The 18,956-nt window shown below is 37.1% G+C and overlaps 1 protein-coding gene across 3 annotated transcripts; it reads left to right on the top strand.

Moving 5' to 3' along the window:
• Window positions 1-3,144: 3,144 nt before the first annotated feature.
• Window positions 3,145-13,758, top strand: LOC103852964. Of its 3 annotated transcripts, none has more exons than XM_033285635.1 (5): window positions 3,145-9,265; window positions 9,861-10,381; window positions 10,467-10,511; window positions 11,874-12,064; window positions 12,629-13,725. In XM_033285635.1, the coding sequence occupies exon 1, from the start codon at window positions 3,280-3,282 to the stop codon at window positions 4,195-4,197; it is 918 nt and encodes a 305-aa protein (XP_033141526.1). In that variant the 5' UTR covers window positions 3,145-3,279; the 3' UTR covers window positions 4,198-9,265; window positions 9,861-10,381; window positions 10,467-10,511; window positions 11,874-12,064; window positions 12,629-13,725. The 3 variants fall into 3 exon arrangements, with proteins under 3 accessions (XP_033141526.1, XP_033141525.1, XP_009128114.2); XM_033285634.1 differs by having other exon boundaries at window positions 11,874-12,154; window positions 12,629-13,723; XM_009129866.3 differs by having other exon boundaries at window positions 11,874-13,758.
• The last annotated feature ends 5,198 nt before the right edge of the window (window positions 13,759-18,956 follow it).

Below are 18,956 nucleotides of genomic sequence, written 5' to 3'. Positions count from 1 at the left end.
TCTCCAGCGAAGCGTTCAGCGTCTACAAGTTCACATGCAAAAGGGGCTGGTGAAAAACCAATACGGCGTCATGGATCCAATAGGGACAAAGACAGTGTCTCAACACGTAATGGTCTGATGAGTTCCAAAAACTCATCGCGACGCCATCCATGAAGACAATCAGTTGGAACTGTCGAGGGATTGGGAACGACCTCACAGTTCGACGCCTTACGGAGATGTGTCAGAAGCATCGCCCAGGACTTGTGTTCCTTTCTGAGACAAAGAATAGGAGGCCGCTGTTGCAAAACATTCAGGCCGACCTAGGATTTGATCATTTGTTTACTGTTGAGCCACTTGGTCTCAGCGGGGGTTTAGCTTTATTTTTCATGGATGATTTTCAAGTTAATGTTTTATTTTCAAATAACCGTATGATTGACATAGAGGCAGTCATTGATGGAATAAAAGTCTATATGACGTTTGTTTATGGGGATCCTGTAATAGAAAGACGTGACCAAGTTTGGGAACGTCTTACGCGTTTTTCAACAACAAGAACTGGCCCATGGTTTATGATAGGTGACTTTAATGAAATAACGGGTCACAACGAGAAAGAAGGGGGGAGACAACGACTTGATAGCTCGTTCCTGCCCTTTAAACAGATGCTTAATGATTGTGGAATGTTAGAGTTTCCTTTTACGGGAGACATGCTATCATGGGTAGGAAAGAGAGCAGGAGGAACAACTGTTCGATGTCGTCTGGATAGAGCAGTAGGAAATCCAGATTGGCATGAGAAGTTTCCCCACTCGAACATGAAGTATATGCGATTATGGGGATCGGATCATCGTCCGATTCTAGCGGATATACTCATAAAGCCAATGAGAAGATCCAAAAAATTCAAGTTTGATAAAAGGTGGCTAGATAACGAGGAGCTACGGCAGGTCATTCTTGAGGGATGGAAATCTCCTGATTTGCCTCCCAATGCGAACATTATGGAGCATATTTCCAGTTGCCGGAGAGCTTTAAGTGAATGGAGGAGACACCATAATGTTAATTCGGCAAAACTAGTGGAGGAGCTTAAAGAGAAAGTGGAGGGCATGTATGCTGATGACAATGCTACAACTGCAGAAATTGCAGCAGCGTTGAAGGAACTGTCTGATGCTCTTAAGGCAGAAGAAATGTTTTGGAAACAGAAGAGTCGAGTGTTTTGGCTGAGAGAAGGCGATAGGAACACCAAATATTTCCATGCTTTGACCAAGCAGAGAAGAGCAAGGAATAAGATTACGCAGCTCCTAGATGCAAATGGAAATTTAGTGGAGGATGAAGAAGGACTAGTAGCCATTGCTACTAGCTATTTTAGACAGATCTTTGAGTCATCTAACCCAGAGGACATTGAAGAAGCTTTAGCTCAAGTTCCTACGACAATCACTGGGGAAATGAACGAAAACCTTACGAGCCCGGTTTCCGAATGGGAAGTCAAATTAGCTCTTTTTGCTATGCACCCAGAGAAGGCCCCTGGACCAGATGGGATGACAGCGCTTTTTTATCAGAAATTTTGGGATATTGTTAAGGAGGAGTTAACTCTTATGGTTAATAAATTCCTTTTTGAAGGGGCAGTGGTTAACGGTCTAAATGATACGAATATATGTCTCATCCCGAAGACAACAAAACCTAATGATATGGCTTAATTTAGACCCATTAGTTTGTGCAATGTCTGTTATAAAATAATCTCTAAGGTCTTATGCCAGAGACTAAAAAGAGTGCTGCCAGGATTGATTTCGGAAACCCAGTCAGCCTTTGTTGCTGGAAGACAGATTTCAGACAACGTTATGATTGCCCAGGAGATGTTCCATGCTCTGAGAACTAAACCAAATGGGAGTAGTAAAAGGATGGCCATCAAGACGGACATGAGCAAAGCATATGACAGAATGGAATGGTCATTCATTGAAGCTGTCATGCGTAAGATGGGCTTTTCAGAAACTTGGATCAGCTGGATAATGCGATGCATTACGTCGGTGAAATATAAGGTTCTTATGAATGGGCAACCAAGAGGAAACATTGTTCCTGGTAGAGGCCTACGCCAAGGAGATCCTTTGTCTCCTTTCATTTTTATTCTATGCACGGAAGCGCTCGCTAGCCTTCTCAATCACGCAGAGAATCAAGGGAAGATAACGGGGATGCGTGTCACACGCGCGTGTCCTTCGGTGTCCCACCTTCTCTTTGCTGATGATAGCATTTTCTTCTGTAAGGCGGAGCCCCGTGAATGTGAAGAAGTGATGAAAGTAGTCAGGACATATGGTAAAGCATCTGGTCAATGTATTAACTTTGATAAATCTTCCTTACTCTTCGGTAAGAGGATTAATGCTGCTACTAGACAAGAGATTAAAGATACCCTCGGAATTCATAAAGATGGTGGGATGGGAAAGTACTTGGGAATCCCAGAGGATATTAGTGGTTCAAAATGTAAACTCTTTGCATTCTTAAAGGACTCCCTGATGCATAGAGTAAATGGATGGACCGGTAGATGGCTTTCAAAAGGGGGGAAGGAGGTCATGATTAAATCCATTCTTCTCGCTCTTCCGACATACGTTATGTCAACGTTTCTGCTTCCTTTGGAGATTTGTGAAAACCTCGCTAGTGCCATTGCGCAATTTTGGTGGAGTTCGAATCCACCAAAAAGAGGAATACACTGGGCGAAATGGGAAAAAGTTTGTCTACCAAAAGAAGAGGGCGGGATTGGCTTCCGCCTAATCCATGAGTTTAATCTAGCATTATTGGCAAAGCAATTATGGAGATTGGTTCAGTACCCTGATTCACTGGTTGCTCGTGTCTTGAGGGGTAGATATTATAGATTGTCCTCGCCATTGAGCGCAACTTCGACAAGTAGCCCATCTTATGTGTGGACAAGCATTATTTCTGCAAGAAAGCTTTTGCTTCTGGGGATCAGACAGAAGATTCATTCAGGTTATGAAGTCAAGGTGTGGGAGGATCCGTGGATCCCAACGACACCTGCTAGACCAGCCAGACCTGTAGCACCTGTGATGAACCCGAACATGAGGGTGAGCGACCTCATTAATCAGGATCTGAAAGAATGGAACGTTGAGTTACTAGAAGACTATGTCCATCTTGTTGACATACCGCTCATCTGTAGTATGGCCATTAGCTCTACACACCGTCGTGATACTTTCTGTTGGAACTACACAAGGACTGGTCAATACACAGTTAAATCTGGATACTGGGTTGCCCAAAATCTTTTGAAGCAAGAAGAGGAAAAGGAAATACTGGAAGTTGAAAGCGCCAAGGAAGATGTGCCATCTTATATGGCAACTGATATCGGGCCAAGTGGCAGTAACGAGGAACCTCGTACGCCGGAATATGAGATGTGACAATTACTGTCCGAGGTGCGGAGAAGTAGAAGAATCTGTAACCCATGCAATATTTGAATGCCCTCCAGCTCTCCAAGTATGGTCCTTATCAGGGATTCCTACGAGCCCAGGAATATTTCCAGTGTCAAGCGTCTACACAAATATGGACTATCTATTTTGGAGGAAAAATGATATCCTAGAACCTGACCAGGACAGGGATCCTTATCCCTGGATAGTATGGTATATTTGGAAGGCTCGCAATGAAAAGCTTTTCAGGGGAATAGATAGAGATCCTCTAGAACTAGTTCGATACGCAGAAACCGAATGTCAAGCATGGTTTAATGCAAATGAGAGAATACCGCAAGTAGCTCAGCCCAACAACAATGAAGGAAACCAAGTCTTAAGCTTGGGAAATATCTGCCTGCTAGATGGATCTTGGACAGACTCAGATCGATACAGTGGATGTGGTTGGGTCTGGATGGACTGTGGGGAGAATATACAGCTTATGGGAACTCGGAATTTTTCTCGATGTGAATCTGCATTACATTCGGAGATAGAAGCACTACGTTGGGCGATGGAGAACATGCTTCAACACTCGTCATGTCAGAGCTTTGGAACAGACTGTAAGGAACTGATTGCTATGATAGAGAAACCCCAGGAGTGGCCAAGATTCGCGACAGAATTGGAGAAGATAGAGACGCTGCAGATTTGTTTTCCGGACTTCAAGATCATTCATGTGCCACGAGCGCGCAACCAGTTTCCTGATTTTTTAGCTAAGACAGCTAGGACTTTCCGTAGGGTGCTACTTTTTATTGGTTGTTCTATTCCGGTCTGGTTACCTAGACCACCTCAAGCTTGAGTAATAGAATAGCCGTTTGCCGTTAAAAAAAAAAAAAAAAAAAAAAAAAAAAAAAAAAAAAAACTTAAAATCAAGTGGCCGTAAGTAGAATTGTCCAAATTTTTATAACTAACCAAGTCTCTTACATATATTTCCAGTGTGGATCTTTTTAGTTAAAAAAGATATAGTGAAAGGATAAAAAATTGGATATTGTACTAAATCAGTTTTATATAGTTTTGTCTTATATATGCAACTGGTTCTGAAATTAAAGAGAGAGAGAACGGTGTAATCCTTGTGAAAACTAATTTTACGGGTTGATTGTTTCTTATGCTATCATATTTTGGGTGTGTGATCATGGTTGTTGGTGTTTGAACACTTTCCACCACAAATATAAAATATTTATAACAAAAATATCTTGTAATTCATATTCTGTACCCACATAAAACGCCACATTACACGATGAATACATAAAGGATATCCATATATATATATATATATATATATATATATATATACACTAGATCGCGATCTGCTGTGCGGGTTTTATTCTCTCTATACTATTCTAATTTATATAATACTAGATTTTGATCCGCCCTTAAAAGAGCATGTATATTTTTTGCTTTACATTTTTAAGAAATTTAATTTTTATATTTGCGTTTTTTTTAGAAACTTAATTTTCAGATTTTTGTTTTTCTTGGTAATTTTATGTGTTTTTCTTTGTAATTATATTTGTGTATAAATCTTAATCAAAATCTATTTTATAAATAATATCAATTTAAAAGTTGATCCGGCATACGCTCGGTTCTTTGTAATCATATTTGTATTTTCTAGATCTTGACTCGTGAGTATACAATTGGTTTGTAATTTTTGGTTTTTATGTTTCTGTAAATATGTAACATTTTATGTAGTTTTTTCTTATATGCTAAAGAAATTTAATTTATGTACACTTATGGTAATTAAGAATAAGAATGAACTGAAGGCATTCTTTGGGCTTCTAGTAGGATTATCCTAACGTAGTGGTTAGTGTATATTAACAGAAAAACAGTAGGGTTATTTTTTTTTTTACTTGTTGATAACCACCCTTATGTATTGGTTATTGTTTAAATAAAATTAAATGAAGGGAGTAAATAATTGGACATAACATTTATCAATAGATACTAAAGCGAATCAATCCATTTTTAGTCTATTTACTTGAAATTTGTTTTGATATTTTTTAATAAAATAAAATTAATTTATTAGTTTAACTTGTTTTATATTTAATAAATATTTTTTATATTTGATTTAATAAACCGCAAAAACTACAATCGTGAAAACATAAATAATTACCTGGTACACTATAAAAGTAAAATATTATAAATATTAACTAACTTTAGATAATTTTTATTAAAAATAGATAATAATTATAATGGTGGTCATATTATATTAAACAAATAGTTTAAATTCAATTAAATCATATATATTGATCTAAATTTGAAATGTTGGTCGTTTGTTGTAAAAATAAAAAAAAGAGTACAGATAATGGTTATATTAAATATTTGATAGGTTAATTATAAAACCAAAACATGAACCAAAGAACTAAATATCATAGATAGAAGAATTGGCTGTAATATTCTGTGGATGATAAATACCATGGTCCCAATTTCAAAACAAAAACATTATACCATGGTCTCTGAAACTTGATAGTGGCCTTCTCTAACGCGTGACCAAGAGTGTCGTAAAACTTAGCATTAGAATTTAGTTGTAACTTGTAACCATCTACTATTATATGTCAGCGAAACATATATTAATAATTTTGTTAGTGAAGCATATATTAATAATTTATTTTTACACGTTCAGATACATCTGATAACCGTTGCGTATGAGAGGAGCCCGGGAATGTTGGAACTTAAAGGGGAAGTTACAAAATATTTAGATTTTCAATTGGTAATTTAAATATAGGTCTGATGGCATAATAAATAATATTCCAAATAATGACAGAGATAAAAGAAATAATAGTTGGACCCTACTTTTATCAATAGGCCACACTAATGTTTTAATAGAATAGATTATTATGTAACAATACAATTCTACATAACTTTTGTATTTTGTAAGAAAAATATTTTGTAAACATTATTTTGTAACAATAATATTTTACATCATTTTATGTTTCATTTCTAAAATTTGAAATTTATATAAAAATTAAATTAAACTGCACCTATATAATAAAGAATAATGTTTTGGGATACCATTAGTTCAAAATATGCATTACATAAACAATAGGATATCAAAAAAAAAAATTCTAAATTTCCTAACTCCATTTTTCATTTTTATAGTCATAAATTAGTGGAAAACTAAAAAAAAAGATCAATCTATCTATATAAATAAAGTAGACTTGGGTCTCTTCATAATGTGCCACATTATCAGGAAGAGGGGTGCAATTTCTGCCACGTGATGATATTTTTATTCTAATTTCAGTCGAGTATCTATGAAAAAGTTTGGGTTACATGTTTTGTTCGGATTAAATCGTTGGACTTTATTTTTATTTTTTTCTGGTAAGGCCCAGCTAATATTGTTTTGCAGGTAGAGGTGGAGAGAGTCTCCAGACTCTTCACATATCACCGCCTCTGGCGTACATCTTTGTAACGGCCTCAATTATCTTCAGGTTATATTAATCCATGCATTTACGCCTTCTGCACCACTCCTCCCATTCTCTCCAACTAAATCGCCCATAGCATCCTCCTCTGTAACCGACTGCTTCACCTATAAATGTATCCACAGCTTGGGATGAACAGTCCTACCGAAACGAAATCCCAAAGGTCTTTCTCTCTCAAGCATCAAATCCATCAGTGGCAGAATTTGTTTACTCTACTCGCCGATTTAACTACGGCGAGCAACCACCGTGTTTTATTAAGTCTTTGTATGTATTTAACCATTTTTATCTATCTATCTATCTATCTATCTATCTATCTATCTATCTATCTATCTATCTATCTATCTATCTATTTATCTATCTATCTATCTATCTATCTATCTATCTATCTATCTATCTATCTATCTATCTATCTATCTAAATAAAGTAGAGTTGGGTCTCTCCACAATGTACCACATCATCAGGAAGAGGGGTGCAATTTCTGCCACATGGGGATATTTCAGTCGAGTTTCTATGAAAAAGTTTGGGTTACATGTTTTGTTCGGATTAAATCGTTGGGCTTTATTTTTACTTTTTCTGGTAAGGCCCAGCTCATATTGTTCTGCAGGTAGAGGTGGAGAGAGAGTCTCCTGACTCTTCACATATCACCGCCTATGGCTTACGTCTTTGTAACGGCTTCAATTATCTTCAAGTTATATTTATCCATGCATTTACGCCTTCTGCACCACTCCTCCCATTCTCTCCAACTAAATCGCCCATAGCATCCTCCTCTGTAATAGACTGCTTCACCTATAAATGTCTCCACTGCTTGGGATGAACAGTCCTACCGAAACGAAATCCCAAAGGTCTTTCTCTCTCAAGCATCAAATTCATCAGTGGCAGAAGTTGTTTACTCTGCTCGCCGATTTAACTACGGTGAGCAACCACCATGTTTTATTAAGGCTTTTACGTATTTAATTATTTTTATTAAGGCTTTGTACGTATTTAACCTTTTTTTGTCAAAACCATTCAACCTAGCATCCATTCTCAGGTTACACAGAGCTATTCTCACTTAGGAATGACTCAGTTCAAGGATGTTGTCAACATTTAACTTTATACGAAGGGGCTTGCCATTGATCCAACCAAAGTAGCGTACACAATCATGTTTGGCAGACCCTCAAGGTTTTGTGTCGACACACCATCATGGATCCATTTGGATGTGTTGGAAAAACTAACGACATACTATTCAACGACAGGTTTTTTTTTGAAGCCACTTAATTTCCTAAACATTTTGTAGTGGATCCATATACACCTTAAGAATATCAAAACTTTATATGAAAGACCAAATGGTGATGCAACCTCTTGGAATTTTGTTGAATGTTAATTTCAGGATTTAGGCGGGTGAAACAGCAGTGGATCAGGAGGATAAGATGGTTGTGCCTCCAAGGAAGGAGCATGAGGTAGAGAAGAAACAAGAACCAAAGCATGAACCTGAGCCGGACTTTGGAGAATAAAGAGAGGAAGATAAAAACTTTGAAGGAAAAAAGATGGAGAATTCGACATACAATGACTTCAAAACACTATAAAGAATTACTCAAAGCCATGGAAATTATTGATGAATATATATTTTTATTAAAAATCGTCCTGCTGTTAATCTGGAGATGGCAAAGGTATGGTCTTTTTGTATGTGTGGTCTTTATGTATATGTGTATAGTTTTTTATGTATATTATAGTCTACAGTTTTTATGTGATTTGTTTGGTAGGTGGTTGAGTCTAAATTTGATCATGTTTGAATTCAATATTATGAGTGAAGGTATAGTTTCATGTAGTCTAGAGTGACTTGGTTGGCACAAAGTTGATTCTAAATGTGAATTTGCGTGATTCAGTATGATGGAAAAAGTCTATGGGGAAGATGGAAAAAAGTCTCAAGAGACTGTGAACTTGTGATTGAGTCTTACATAAAGCTCTTATGGGGCACGTTGAAGAGGCTGAATGAGGCTGAGAACGTCAAGAAAGAGTTGGCGCTGGAAGAATAATTTGATCCCAATATTGGTAAGGTGGAGCACGGGAAAGCTATTTTGGTTTTGCAAAAATATCTTGGTAAAAAGAGTTATACTAACACCCTGGTGTGTTTGTAATACAGGTAATGAATTCTTCCATGAGCAGAAGTATCATGATGCTGTGAAATATCACACTGCGAAAAGAAAAAAATCAAAAAGGCTTAAGAGCATCCACAACGCAGGGTTCATATGAATCCTTAACCCCTGCATTAGAATAAACAATTAATAAAAGAGTGTGATACTGGGAAGGAGCAGTCCGTAGAGAAGGGCTTAACGGATCGAATCCGTAGGGACGTGGCAGCTTCATATTGGACCGGTCGAAGGGTAAACGGGCACGAGGAAACAAAAATGAAATCATTCGCGAAGAAGAGAAAAAAAAAAGGCGACGGTTTATGCGATTCGATCTCCTCGAGCCATCAAGGTAAATCAATGTCTTTCTACAACGATTTGTGATTTTTATTAGGTTTCTTCTTCTTTATGTTCTTGTGTAGGGATCGGTTGTGGGATTTGAAACGATTTGGGGATTTTTTCGTTTCTAATTAGGGTTTCGTTTTCATTGGAATTGAGGATTTTTGGGTTCTTGTCGATCGATTTCTGTATATCTTCTTCTCTTTTTTTGAAAGAGTGAATCTATTAGGATTTCTAAACGATTTGGGGGTAAACGATTTGGGGTAAAAGGGATTAGGGTTTCAAATCGAATTGGGTTCAATCGATATGGTTTCAATCGATATGGGTTTCAATCGATTAGGAGGCTGTGATTATCTTCTTCTCTTACATCGTCTGCGATTAGGACCGCATGATTATCTTCTTGTATGTGATTGTGGCTCTGTGAATATGTGATTGTGGCTCTGTGAATATCTTCCTCTGTTACATTATATGAGATTGTTTTGTTCTCTTACATTATCTTGTTCTCTTACATTACAATCGTCTCTGTGATTTTCTTCTTCTCTTACCATTACGAGCATGTGATTCTGTGATTGTCTTGCTCTCTTACCATGCTTTTATATCTGTTTCAGGTTAAGGAAAATGGGACAAGACTACATCTACACCCAGCCTTCTTCATCTGAGGACTCCTCCCTCGATATAACTTCTCTTCTTCAAGCAGAAGCTGATATCTACGCGGATGAAGCGCAGAGCAGGCATAACATCTCCGAGCCGTATCACTACCCTCCACAACCCGAAGCTGACGATGGAATCCCGAAGACTTGCTACTGTGGTGCTGACCCTGTTGTTGCTGCGTCGTACACAAGCAAAGACCCAGGCCGAAGGTACTTCACGTGTGAGAACTCCGATGATGGAGACTGCCACATCTGGAAATGGTGGGATGTAGCCGTAATGGAAGAGATGTCTGACTTTCAGAGACAACTTAGGGAGGTTAAGTCTCAACATAACGAGAGTGAGCAGAAGCTGGTTAAGGTAGAGGAGACGGTGTCGGAGTTATCTAAGAAGATCTCAGGGATTAGAGAGATGTTCCTATTGGCTGTTTGTGTCCTGCTGAGTTTGTTCATCGTAATCTTTATGGTGTTCATGTTGGGTGGTGATTTTGTTTTCCTTTTGCTTTTCATATTATAATCTCGATTTTTTATAAAAAATTTGACTGCTTTTTATTCATATCTGTTTAGGAAAAGCTACGGAGGTTGAAAAGGCGAGGGTCTGAGCTTTGAAAGGTAATGAACAAACTACTTCCTTGAATTTGTTAAAATCATTTTCGCATACTCTAGTATAGCTGTAAATTTTTTAAACCGTTGAGATTTGATTTGTGTTAAATGAAACTTAATTGCTACCTTCCTAACTCCTCTGAGTTGATAGGTGTTTAATGTTAAATAGTTTGTACTTCTCCCTGTAAAGTCTTTGTTGCGAGCAGAGTCTTTATTGTAAAACTACTTCTTTCTTAAATCCTCTTAGTTAAATGCTACTGAGTCGTCTGTAGTTATAGTTTACTTAAGCTTCTGTCTTTGTTTAGGAGTGAGTCGTCTTTAGTTTTCTCCCACCATGGATAAAACTTCTAGTTTTATGAACCTACTAAATAACCAAAACTCTTTCGATCTTCATTCACCCGACCCTGATTTGTTCTCTACCGAAGGAGTAGATGAGTCTACCGTTGGTCAGAGGAGGAAATGGACACCAACAGAGGACAAAATCCTTATTGGTGCTTGGCTAAACACCAGTAAGGACGCCATCGTCAGCAACGAGCAACATCTACTATAACTCAAGCCCTCTCCTCGTTGGGACAACACCAAGGGAGCTTATACAGTGCAAGCAGAGGTGGGGAAGGATCAACGATCTAGTCTCCAAGTTCGTGGGATGCTATGACACGGCAATGAGAGCACAGAAGAGTGGTCAAAATGACGACGATGTGATGAAAGCGGCACTAGACATCTACTACAATGACCACAGAATCAAGTTCAGTCTCGAACATGCCTGGAGAGAGCTGAGACATGACATGAAATGGTGCTCCACCTATCAGGCTAAGGACACGGGGAAGGATAAATGCAAGCAAGTGTACTTGGTCGATGGTGAAGATGATGGGGGAGAACCAGAGGCTCGACCAGTTGGGCTGAAGGCTGCTAAAGCAGCTAGCAAGAAGAAGAAAACCGGGAAAGAAGAGGACTTGTCTGTGTTACAGTCCATGTTCGAAATAAAAGAAAAAATTGCAAACCGTAAAGTCCTCGAGCGCTTACTAGCCAAAAAGGAGCCACTCTCTGAGATGGAAACATCTCTCAAAAACAAGCTTATGTCAGAGATGTTATGATCTGTTGAGATGGAAACATCTCTCAAAAACAAGCTTATGTCAGAGATGTTATGATCTGTTATATGTTGCGGTTAAGGTATATCAAATGTTGCTTAGACTTGTGATTAGGTTCTTAACTTAGAAGGTATTTCTTATACTTGTGAATTGGTTCTGAACTTCATATGTTGCTTAGACTTGTGAATATTGTCTTGCGGTTGTCTTGTCTGTTACTTCACATGTGCTACAATATGTTGGTTAGTTCACATGTGCTTACGTATTGTCTTGTCTGTTATTGCAGGTGCAGTACAAGGCCTTTGTTTTCTTGCGGTTGTTTTATCTATCACGGGTGCTTGGGAGATGTGAAGGTGTTTTGTTCTCTACCAGATGTGACCCTAGTCACGGGTTCTAGCTTTTTTCACTTTCACAATTATATAAGATCGGATTGTATAAGACTTTAACCTATCTCCTTAGCTTTCTTTCATCTTCCTTGTAAGATTTACTCTCTACTACTCCATGTAAACGATATCAATCTATTTGCTAAGTACTTCTGTTTACATCTCTACTTGCCTTTAACTCAAGGTTTTTGTCTCTGTCACATATTTGAATGAATGTGAAGCTCTTTAAATGTTGTTCGTATTAGTTTCTTCTTCTTGTTAATGTATATGTTGTCTTCTCGAACGGTTTGTGTCTCTGTATTAGTTTCTTCTCAAAATGTCCCTTAAGTGAAATGAAGTATATATGTTGTCTTTGACGTGTACCAACATAGCTTCAGCACATTTATAATGAGTTAGAAATGAGTTAGAATTTTACAAATTCCAATTTACAAATTTTCATTATTTATTGGTTGTATCATTATAGATTTATAGTAAAAAAAAAAAACAAATAGCTAAAATATAATACATAAAATAAAAGCAACATTTATATTACATTTTAAATAAATAATATTTATTTAGATAAATCAAAATATATTTTTTATTTTAAATATTATTTATTCGTTATCCGAGTTTGATTCTACTTCTCTAATGAACTTCATTTTCACATATTATATTGAAGGTTGGTTTCCGAAAATGTCATCATCATCATCAGATGAACTCGAAGAACGATTAGAAGAAGCTTTCGACGGTATATTTCAAAATATACACGACGACATAGTCGCCGGCAGAAGAAAGAAGAAAGGGCAACGTACTTACATAGAACGCAACCGTGAAGAAGGACACATCCGTTTATGGAATGACTACTTTAGCGAAGAACCGACATTTCCGAGACATTTATTCAGGCGTCGTTTCCGCATGAACAAAGACCCACGCCGGAGGATCTTCAACGACTACTCGATATTGGAGAGAAACGCGGATTTCCTGGGATGGTTGGAAGCATTGACTGTATGCATTGAGAGTGGAAAAATTGCCCAACCGAATGGAAAGGACAATACACACGTGGATCGGGAAAACCGACAATTGTCTTAGAGGCAGTAGCTTCGTAAGATTTTGGATTTGGCATGCTTTCTTTGGTCCTCCAGGTACGTTAAACGATCTTAATGTCCTCGATCGGTCCTCCGTTTTTGATGACATTTTGGAAGGTCGAGCTCCAAGGGTCCGGTACGTCGTCAACAGACACCAATATGATTTGGCGTATTACCTCACCGACGGTATATATCAAAAATGGTCAACATTTATCCAATCTATCTCACTCCCCCCAAGGTGCTAAAACAGAGTTATTTACTAAAGTTCAAGAATCAACTTGAAAAGATGTGGAGCGGGCTTTCGGAGTATTGCAGGCTCGGTCTGCTATTGTTAAAAACCCGGCTCTTTTATGGGACAAGGCGAAGATAGGGCAGATTATGCGAGCATGTATCATACTACACAATATGATTGTCGAAGATGAATGGGATTGATACACTCAGTACCATACAACTGAATTTGAAGAAGGAGAGACATCAAGAAGTTCACAAGTGGATATGTCCTATAGTACCGAGATGCCTTCAAATCTCGGGAACATGCTTGGGATTCGGAATCATCTCCGCGATAGGCATATACATAATCAATTGAAAATCAATTTAATTGAAAATGTTTGGACTAAATTTGGTGATGAATATTAAATTATGTTATGTTTATTGTATTTCATTTAATAAATAAAATTTTCAATTTTACATGTTTTAAAATTTAATATTATGTTATTCGTAAGGATTCCTAAATGAGTATTACCATTGGACTATCATTTTCTAAAAGAGTCTTTAACTATTACAAAAAAAAAAAAATTAATATACTACTCCTAAGGACTCCAATGGTGAATCCACCATTGGAGATGCTCTAAGGCCAATTCTAATCATCTTATGTGGGTCACTGTTTTGTACAAAGGCTCAATATTTGATTGTTTGAATTATTTATTTTGCTTTGAATTTCATATAGGCATACAGTAATCGAGCTGTGTGTAACACAAAACTAGGGTCAACAATGCCCGAAGGATTAAAGGATGCGGAGAAGTGCATCGAGCTCGATCGAGCATTCTCAATGGGATACAGCAGAAAGGTGCAGGAAGTACAATGCAATGGCTGTACCTCATTTGTCGGTGGAGATGCTCGACATAATATTTTCTTCTTGCTATTAGTTACCATAGGGTCCAAATGATTATATGTTTAAAAAACAAAAACTGGTAGAACTTTTTTTTTTTTTTGTCAACTTCTTATTATTGAAGCCCAACATGCCAAATATACAAGCATACAAACTAAAAATTATTACATTCGGCCCAATACAAAGCCCAAACGTAAAAGATTAGGGTTACTGCATGTTTGACACGTTCTGCTTGCGTGGCTTCGTCTCTTCAGAAGCAAGAAGAAAGATTGCACCGCCGGAGCTCATCACCGGATGAGAAGCCATCAAGCTCCCTTCTCACTTCGTTTGTATTGCTTGTACGCTGCTCCTTCTTCTAATCGCCATTGATTCACCATGAAACTCTTCATCACTTGCTAGAGGTTAATTCAAGAAAAGCTTGAGAGAGAAACGAATACAGCACCTTGCCGGAACACTTTCCTATACTGGAAGCTCCGCCTCATCTGGAACTGCTTCAAATCGTCCGAGCTTAAACACATCTCAGATCTTGATCTTTTGGGAAACTCCGCCTGAGCTATAGCGAAGATTGATTCCCATCCAGAATCAAGAACCAAGCTTTCTACCAAAGTGAGAGTTTCTTGGAGATCTATCGGGATACATATGAACTCACAAAAGGAGGAAGCTTTAAGAACACATCAAAAGTCGTCTAACGATCAAGACAATCGCCATAAGAAAACAAAATCGCCTAAAGCGAAACAAGAAATCCGCAAACCGGAAAACATAATCGATTCAGAGATCGAAAATTATTTTACAAACAAAAGTAGAGGGATTCGAATCATCCTTCTGAAGGATAGAGATGAGGTAAGAAGGATGATTCGAGAGAAAATATCTCTCTCTAAAAGTAGAGAGAGAACCCTCTTCTTCACAACCCCTAACTAAACTGGTAGAACTAAATATTCATCTAACCATTTACTGTTTATGTTAAATATAAATTTGTGACGGAACCGGAGGTGCTCCTACTCTTTTTCCATTCTATGCTTCTCTCTCTTCACCTCCGGCTCTCCTATATGCATTTGGCTCTGACGAGGGATTATTCGGCGGTCTTCTGGTCCGCTCGAGAGGATCCCATATCCGGTGGCAACGTCTCCTCCCTGGAGTCACGGGGAGGTGACTTTGGTGGCGGCATAATGTAGAGTTGCCTTTTAGGGTTTTCTCCTTACAGATCTAGTTTTCATTGGGGGCAAGCAGTAGGGTTTGTGGCTCTGTTTCTTCGAGAGTGGAGGATGGTAGGATATGCGGTTGCTCCGAGGCGTCTCGGTTTGCCGGTCTCCTGCTGGCTTCGTCTAAGGGTGCACAAGAGGTCCTTTTACTCGGTGGCGCGTGGTCTCTGGCTCCGGCGCGTGATGGAACGTTGAGCCTTGGTTTCGTCTTGTCGTCTATGGCTAGGCATTTGAAGCTCTCTCATCCCTCCGCCCTTTTTTCAAGCTCTACCAGTGTGTTCGTGTCTTTCTCGCCTTTCCGTAAGTGACGATGGGCGCAAGCCTGATCCTCTTAGGCGTTTTCTTCCTTTTTGATTGTCACCGGAGCGGTTTGTTTCTCTCAGTCACTGATCTGAACTGTGCTTCGGTTCTCAGAGTTGGGCTTTTGGCGATGAATCCTTGCGTGGCCGTGTTGTTCTACGGTTGCGTGGTTTCTCGGTGACTCCATTAGCTTAGAAATTCACATCCCAGTACCGACATATCTCCTTGATATGTGTTGGTAGTGTTTTTCCTTTTCAGTTTGTGCAGGTTACGGGTCTCTAAGATATGGCACATCTTTCAATTTAAACCCGTTTTTAATGGTAAGCTAAAGCTTCAGAGATAGCTTAGGTTGCTTCGTTGATGAGAAAGTTGAATCTTCATACTCCCACCTCGATTAACCGAGCCAGCCAGCGACATGGAAGGCGGACCCGGGATTTCGATAAACTATACGTCTGTGTATCCTTCCTAGACTTGGGTTTGGGGTAGCTAAGTAATCCGTTTGTGAGTTAGCTCGAAGTGTTTTCGGGTAGTTGATTCTCGTTGTATGCTGAACGCTTTATGCGCTTTCGAGAATATTAAACAATTTTATATTAAAAAAAATATACCCCAATCTTTTTTGTGGAATTAAGAAATTATTAAAAATCAGCGTTAGAGTTGAAAAGTGTAAAAACCAACTCTTCCACTATAGAATTTGGAAGTATGACCAAATTTTGGAGGAAAATATTCATTTATTATTCTTCAAAAGAACTGGAAGAGTGAATTAGAAAAAAAAAACTATTCTACAATTCTATTTACCTGTTTTCAACCAATTTTTTTCCTATTTATTCTACTAATCACAAGCATATATTCATATACTAATAATTAAGTTCAATTTTACTCGTAATATCTTTTTTGGAATTAACGTAAAAGTAGATCAAATTTAATAACTTCATTTTTACATTTAAAGGATCATAAAAACTACATATAATAGTTTAAAAGAATTTATGGATCCAATCGAATGTTTCATTAGCAGTCCTAGGTCAGGGTGTTTTTACCACAAACTGAAGCCCCGACCTTAACCTGAACCGATAAAACCCAAACTCCATCTGAACCGTAACACGAAAATATTCGAACTACACTTAAGAGTTTCGTACTTCGGGAATGAGGAAATATGAATTAGGATTTGAAATTATTTAAAATTGGTTAAGTATGTTAATTATATTAATGTTATTTAGATAGTTTAGAGTATTTTAAAGATTTTTTTTTGTAGTTTATTTATTTTTATTTTGAATATTTTTAGTTAGTTTAGGTACTTTAACTAGTTTTTAATTAGATTTTTGAATAATTTATATATTTTGATTATTTTTGTTAGTTATTTAAGTTTTTTAAAAAATATTTTTAGATGATTTCAGACATATTGATTATACTCTGATCTAAATCGAATCTGGAAAAATAACTTTGATCCAAAAATTAATAAAACCAAAATGAGACTTAAGAATATAGTACGAAAAATCTAATAATTCAAATCAACCGAATAAAATCGAACGAGCCCCAAACGTCCAGGCCTAAACAGCCCCATCGAGTCTGGATTTTTATAAAATTAAAGCGACGTTTGATATCTAATTTAGTGGCCTGATGATTTTTGATCATTGATCGAAAGAAAGTCGACCCGGTTGTTAAGTACCGTACGGTAAGGAGTGCATTATCGTGTTCTCGAAACCCATGATCAGACAAGTTTACCGTAATATCTTAGCCGTCCAAATAATTGAGACGGCTCCACCACTTACCACGCGGTGTTCTATAGATCAAAAACCCATTGGAATCTTATGTAGGGACTTCAACGATACGAGAATTCTTAAGCTGTACGGGTCCCACTTGCGTTGCATGTGATTATCAGCTGATTTTGACATGTCCAACTTTTCTTATTTTCTTACAAAACCAAATTGGAAAAGGAAAATTGCACCCTATATACATGAAAAAAACTTAAATACACTAACTAACCAAAATTTCTCCCTCTTTCCTCTCTTCCTATCTCTCTCTACTCTCTCTCCCAAAATCTAAATTTTCTTCTTTTTTTTGGTTATTTGGCAAATAAGCCCATTTGAAAAACAATTTTTTTTTGTCAAACAAATAAATTATTATTTTTTTGACAAATGTGAATTCATTTCGTAAAAATGACATTGAGATACAAGAAAAAACTTGAATTTAGAGCTGCTAAGACTTATCAATGAGCTATCTAAGAATCCCTCGAAAAAGATAAAAAAAAGATTCTTAAATACAAGGTTAGGCTTATACTAATTCATGGTGAACAATTATTTAGCCTTAAATTGTTCAAACACATTATTATTACTTTTTATTTTTTTGGCAATCAACATTATTATTTTTCATTTCATAAGGACGATTGTATGTATCAAGCTGAACATCTATCTCTTCAAATCCTATGCTTTTATGATCTTATTATACATTTGAAGTAAAATGTATTCGGTTTTGTAAATAAATAAAACTAAATACCATATCGCAGTAATATCAAAATTAATTTGGCAGTTGAACATCAACATCTAAGGCTGGGTTATTAGAGTTATGGGTTATATTGCTTTTAGTTACTTTAAGTTCACAAATATAGTAGTGAGAGTTAATCATTCCTGAAATGTATCAGACTTCCAACTTAAAATCAATTGGTGATTAGTGGATTAAGCGTAAGCATTTATATATTATTTAAGGTCCATTTGAATTCTTGACGACTTTTATCGGTTAGAAATCTCAGAACTTTAGGACATTTATATTCGGTCGAGCGAGTTTTAGTACAAAATTTATACTCGGTCGAGAAGGATAAATATTAATTTGGGGTTTAGTATGTTTTAGGATATGAGCTCTGATAGCATGTTAGATTCGAATTTATTATGAGTTTCCAACTTAAAACTAATTGGTGATTATAAGAATGACCCTAATTTTTTATATATTACTTGAAGGTCCCTTTGAATTTCCGATATGGGATGCTTATCCCTAATACAATACATATCACTTCTAAAATGACGACAACTACTTTCAAACAAGTATGCTTTTTAGAAAATGACGATTCCAAATTTATTTAATACCATATTAATATGTAATACCTATCTTACCTTCTAATCTCATAAATTAATTACAAACATAACATTTTTTGGAGAATCTCAACACAGCAGAACGCTATATATGGTTATATAATTTATATTCTGTAACGATTCAGCAACTTCATAACATCGATCCAGACACTTTAATTACCTAGTTACCTTTAACAGTTTTAATGGCTAAAAACCGTAAGAAAGAGAGAGGCGATGATAAAAGCCTAGAGAGAAA

Source organism: Brassica rapa, chromosome A02, assembly GCF_000309985.2.
Source record: "Brassica rapa cultivar Chiifu-401-42 chromosome A02, CAAS_Brap_v3.01, whole genome shotgun sequence".
NCBI classification, from domain to species: domain Eukaryota; kingdom Viridiplantae; phylum Streptophyta; class Magnoliopsida; order Brassicales; family Brassicaceae; genus Brassica; species Brassica rapa.
This window is presented reverse-complemented; position numbering and strand designations above follow the sequence as displayed.

What these genes read in the sequence shown, in the direction of transcription:
- LOC103852964 (XM_009129866.3), top strand. Translation starts at nt 3,280, where the DNA reads ATGTGCCATCTTATATGGCAACTGATATCGGGCCAAGTGGCAGTAACG.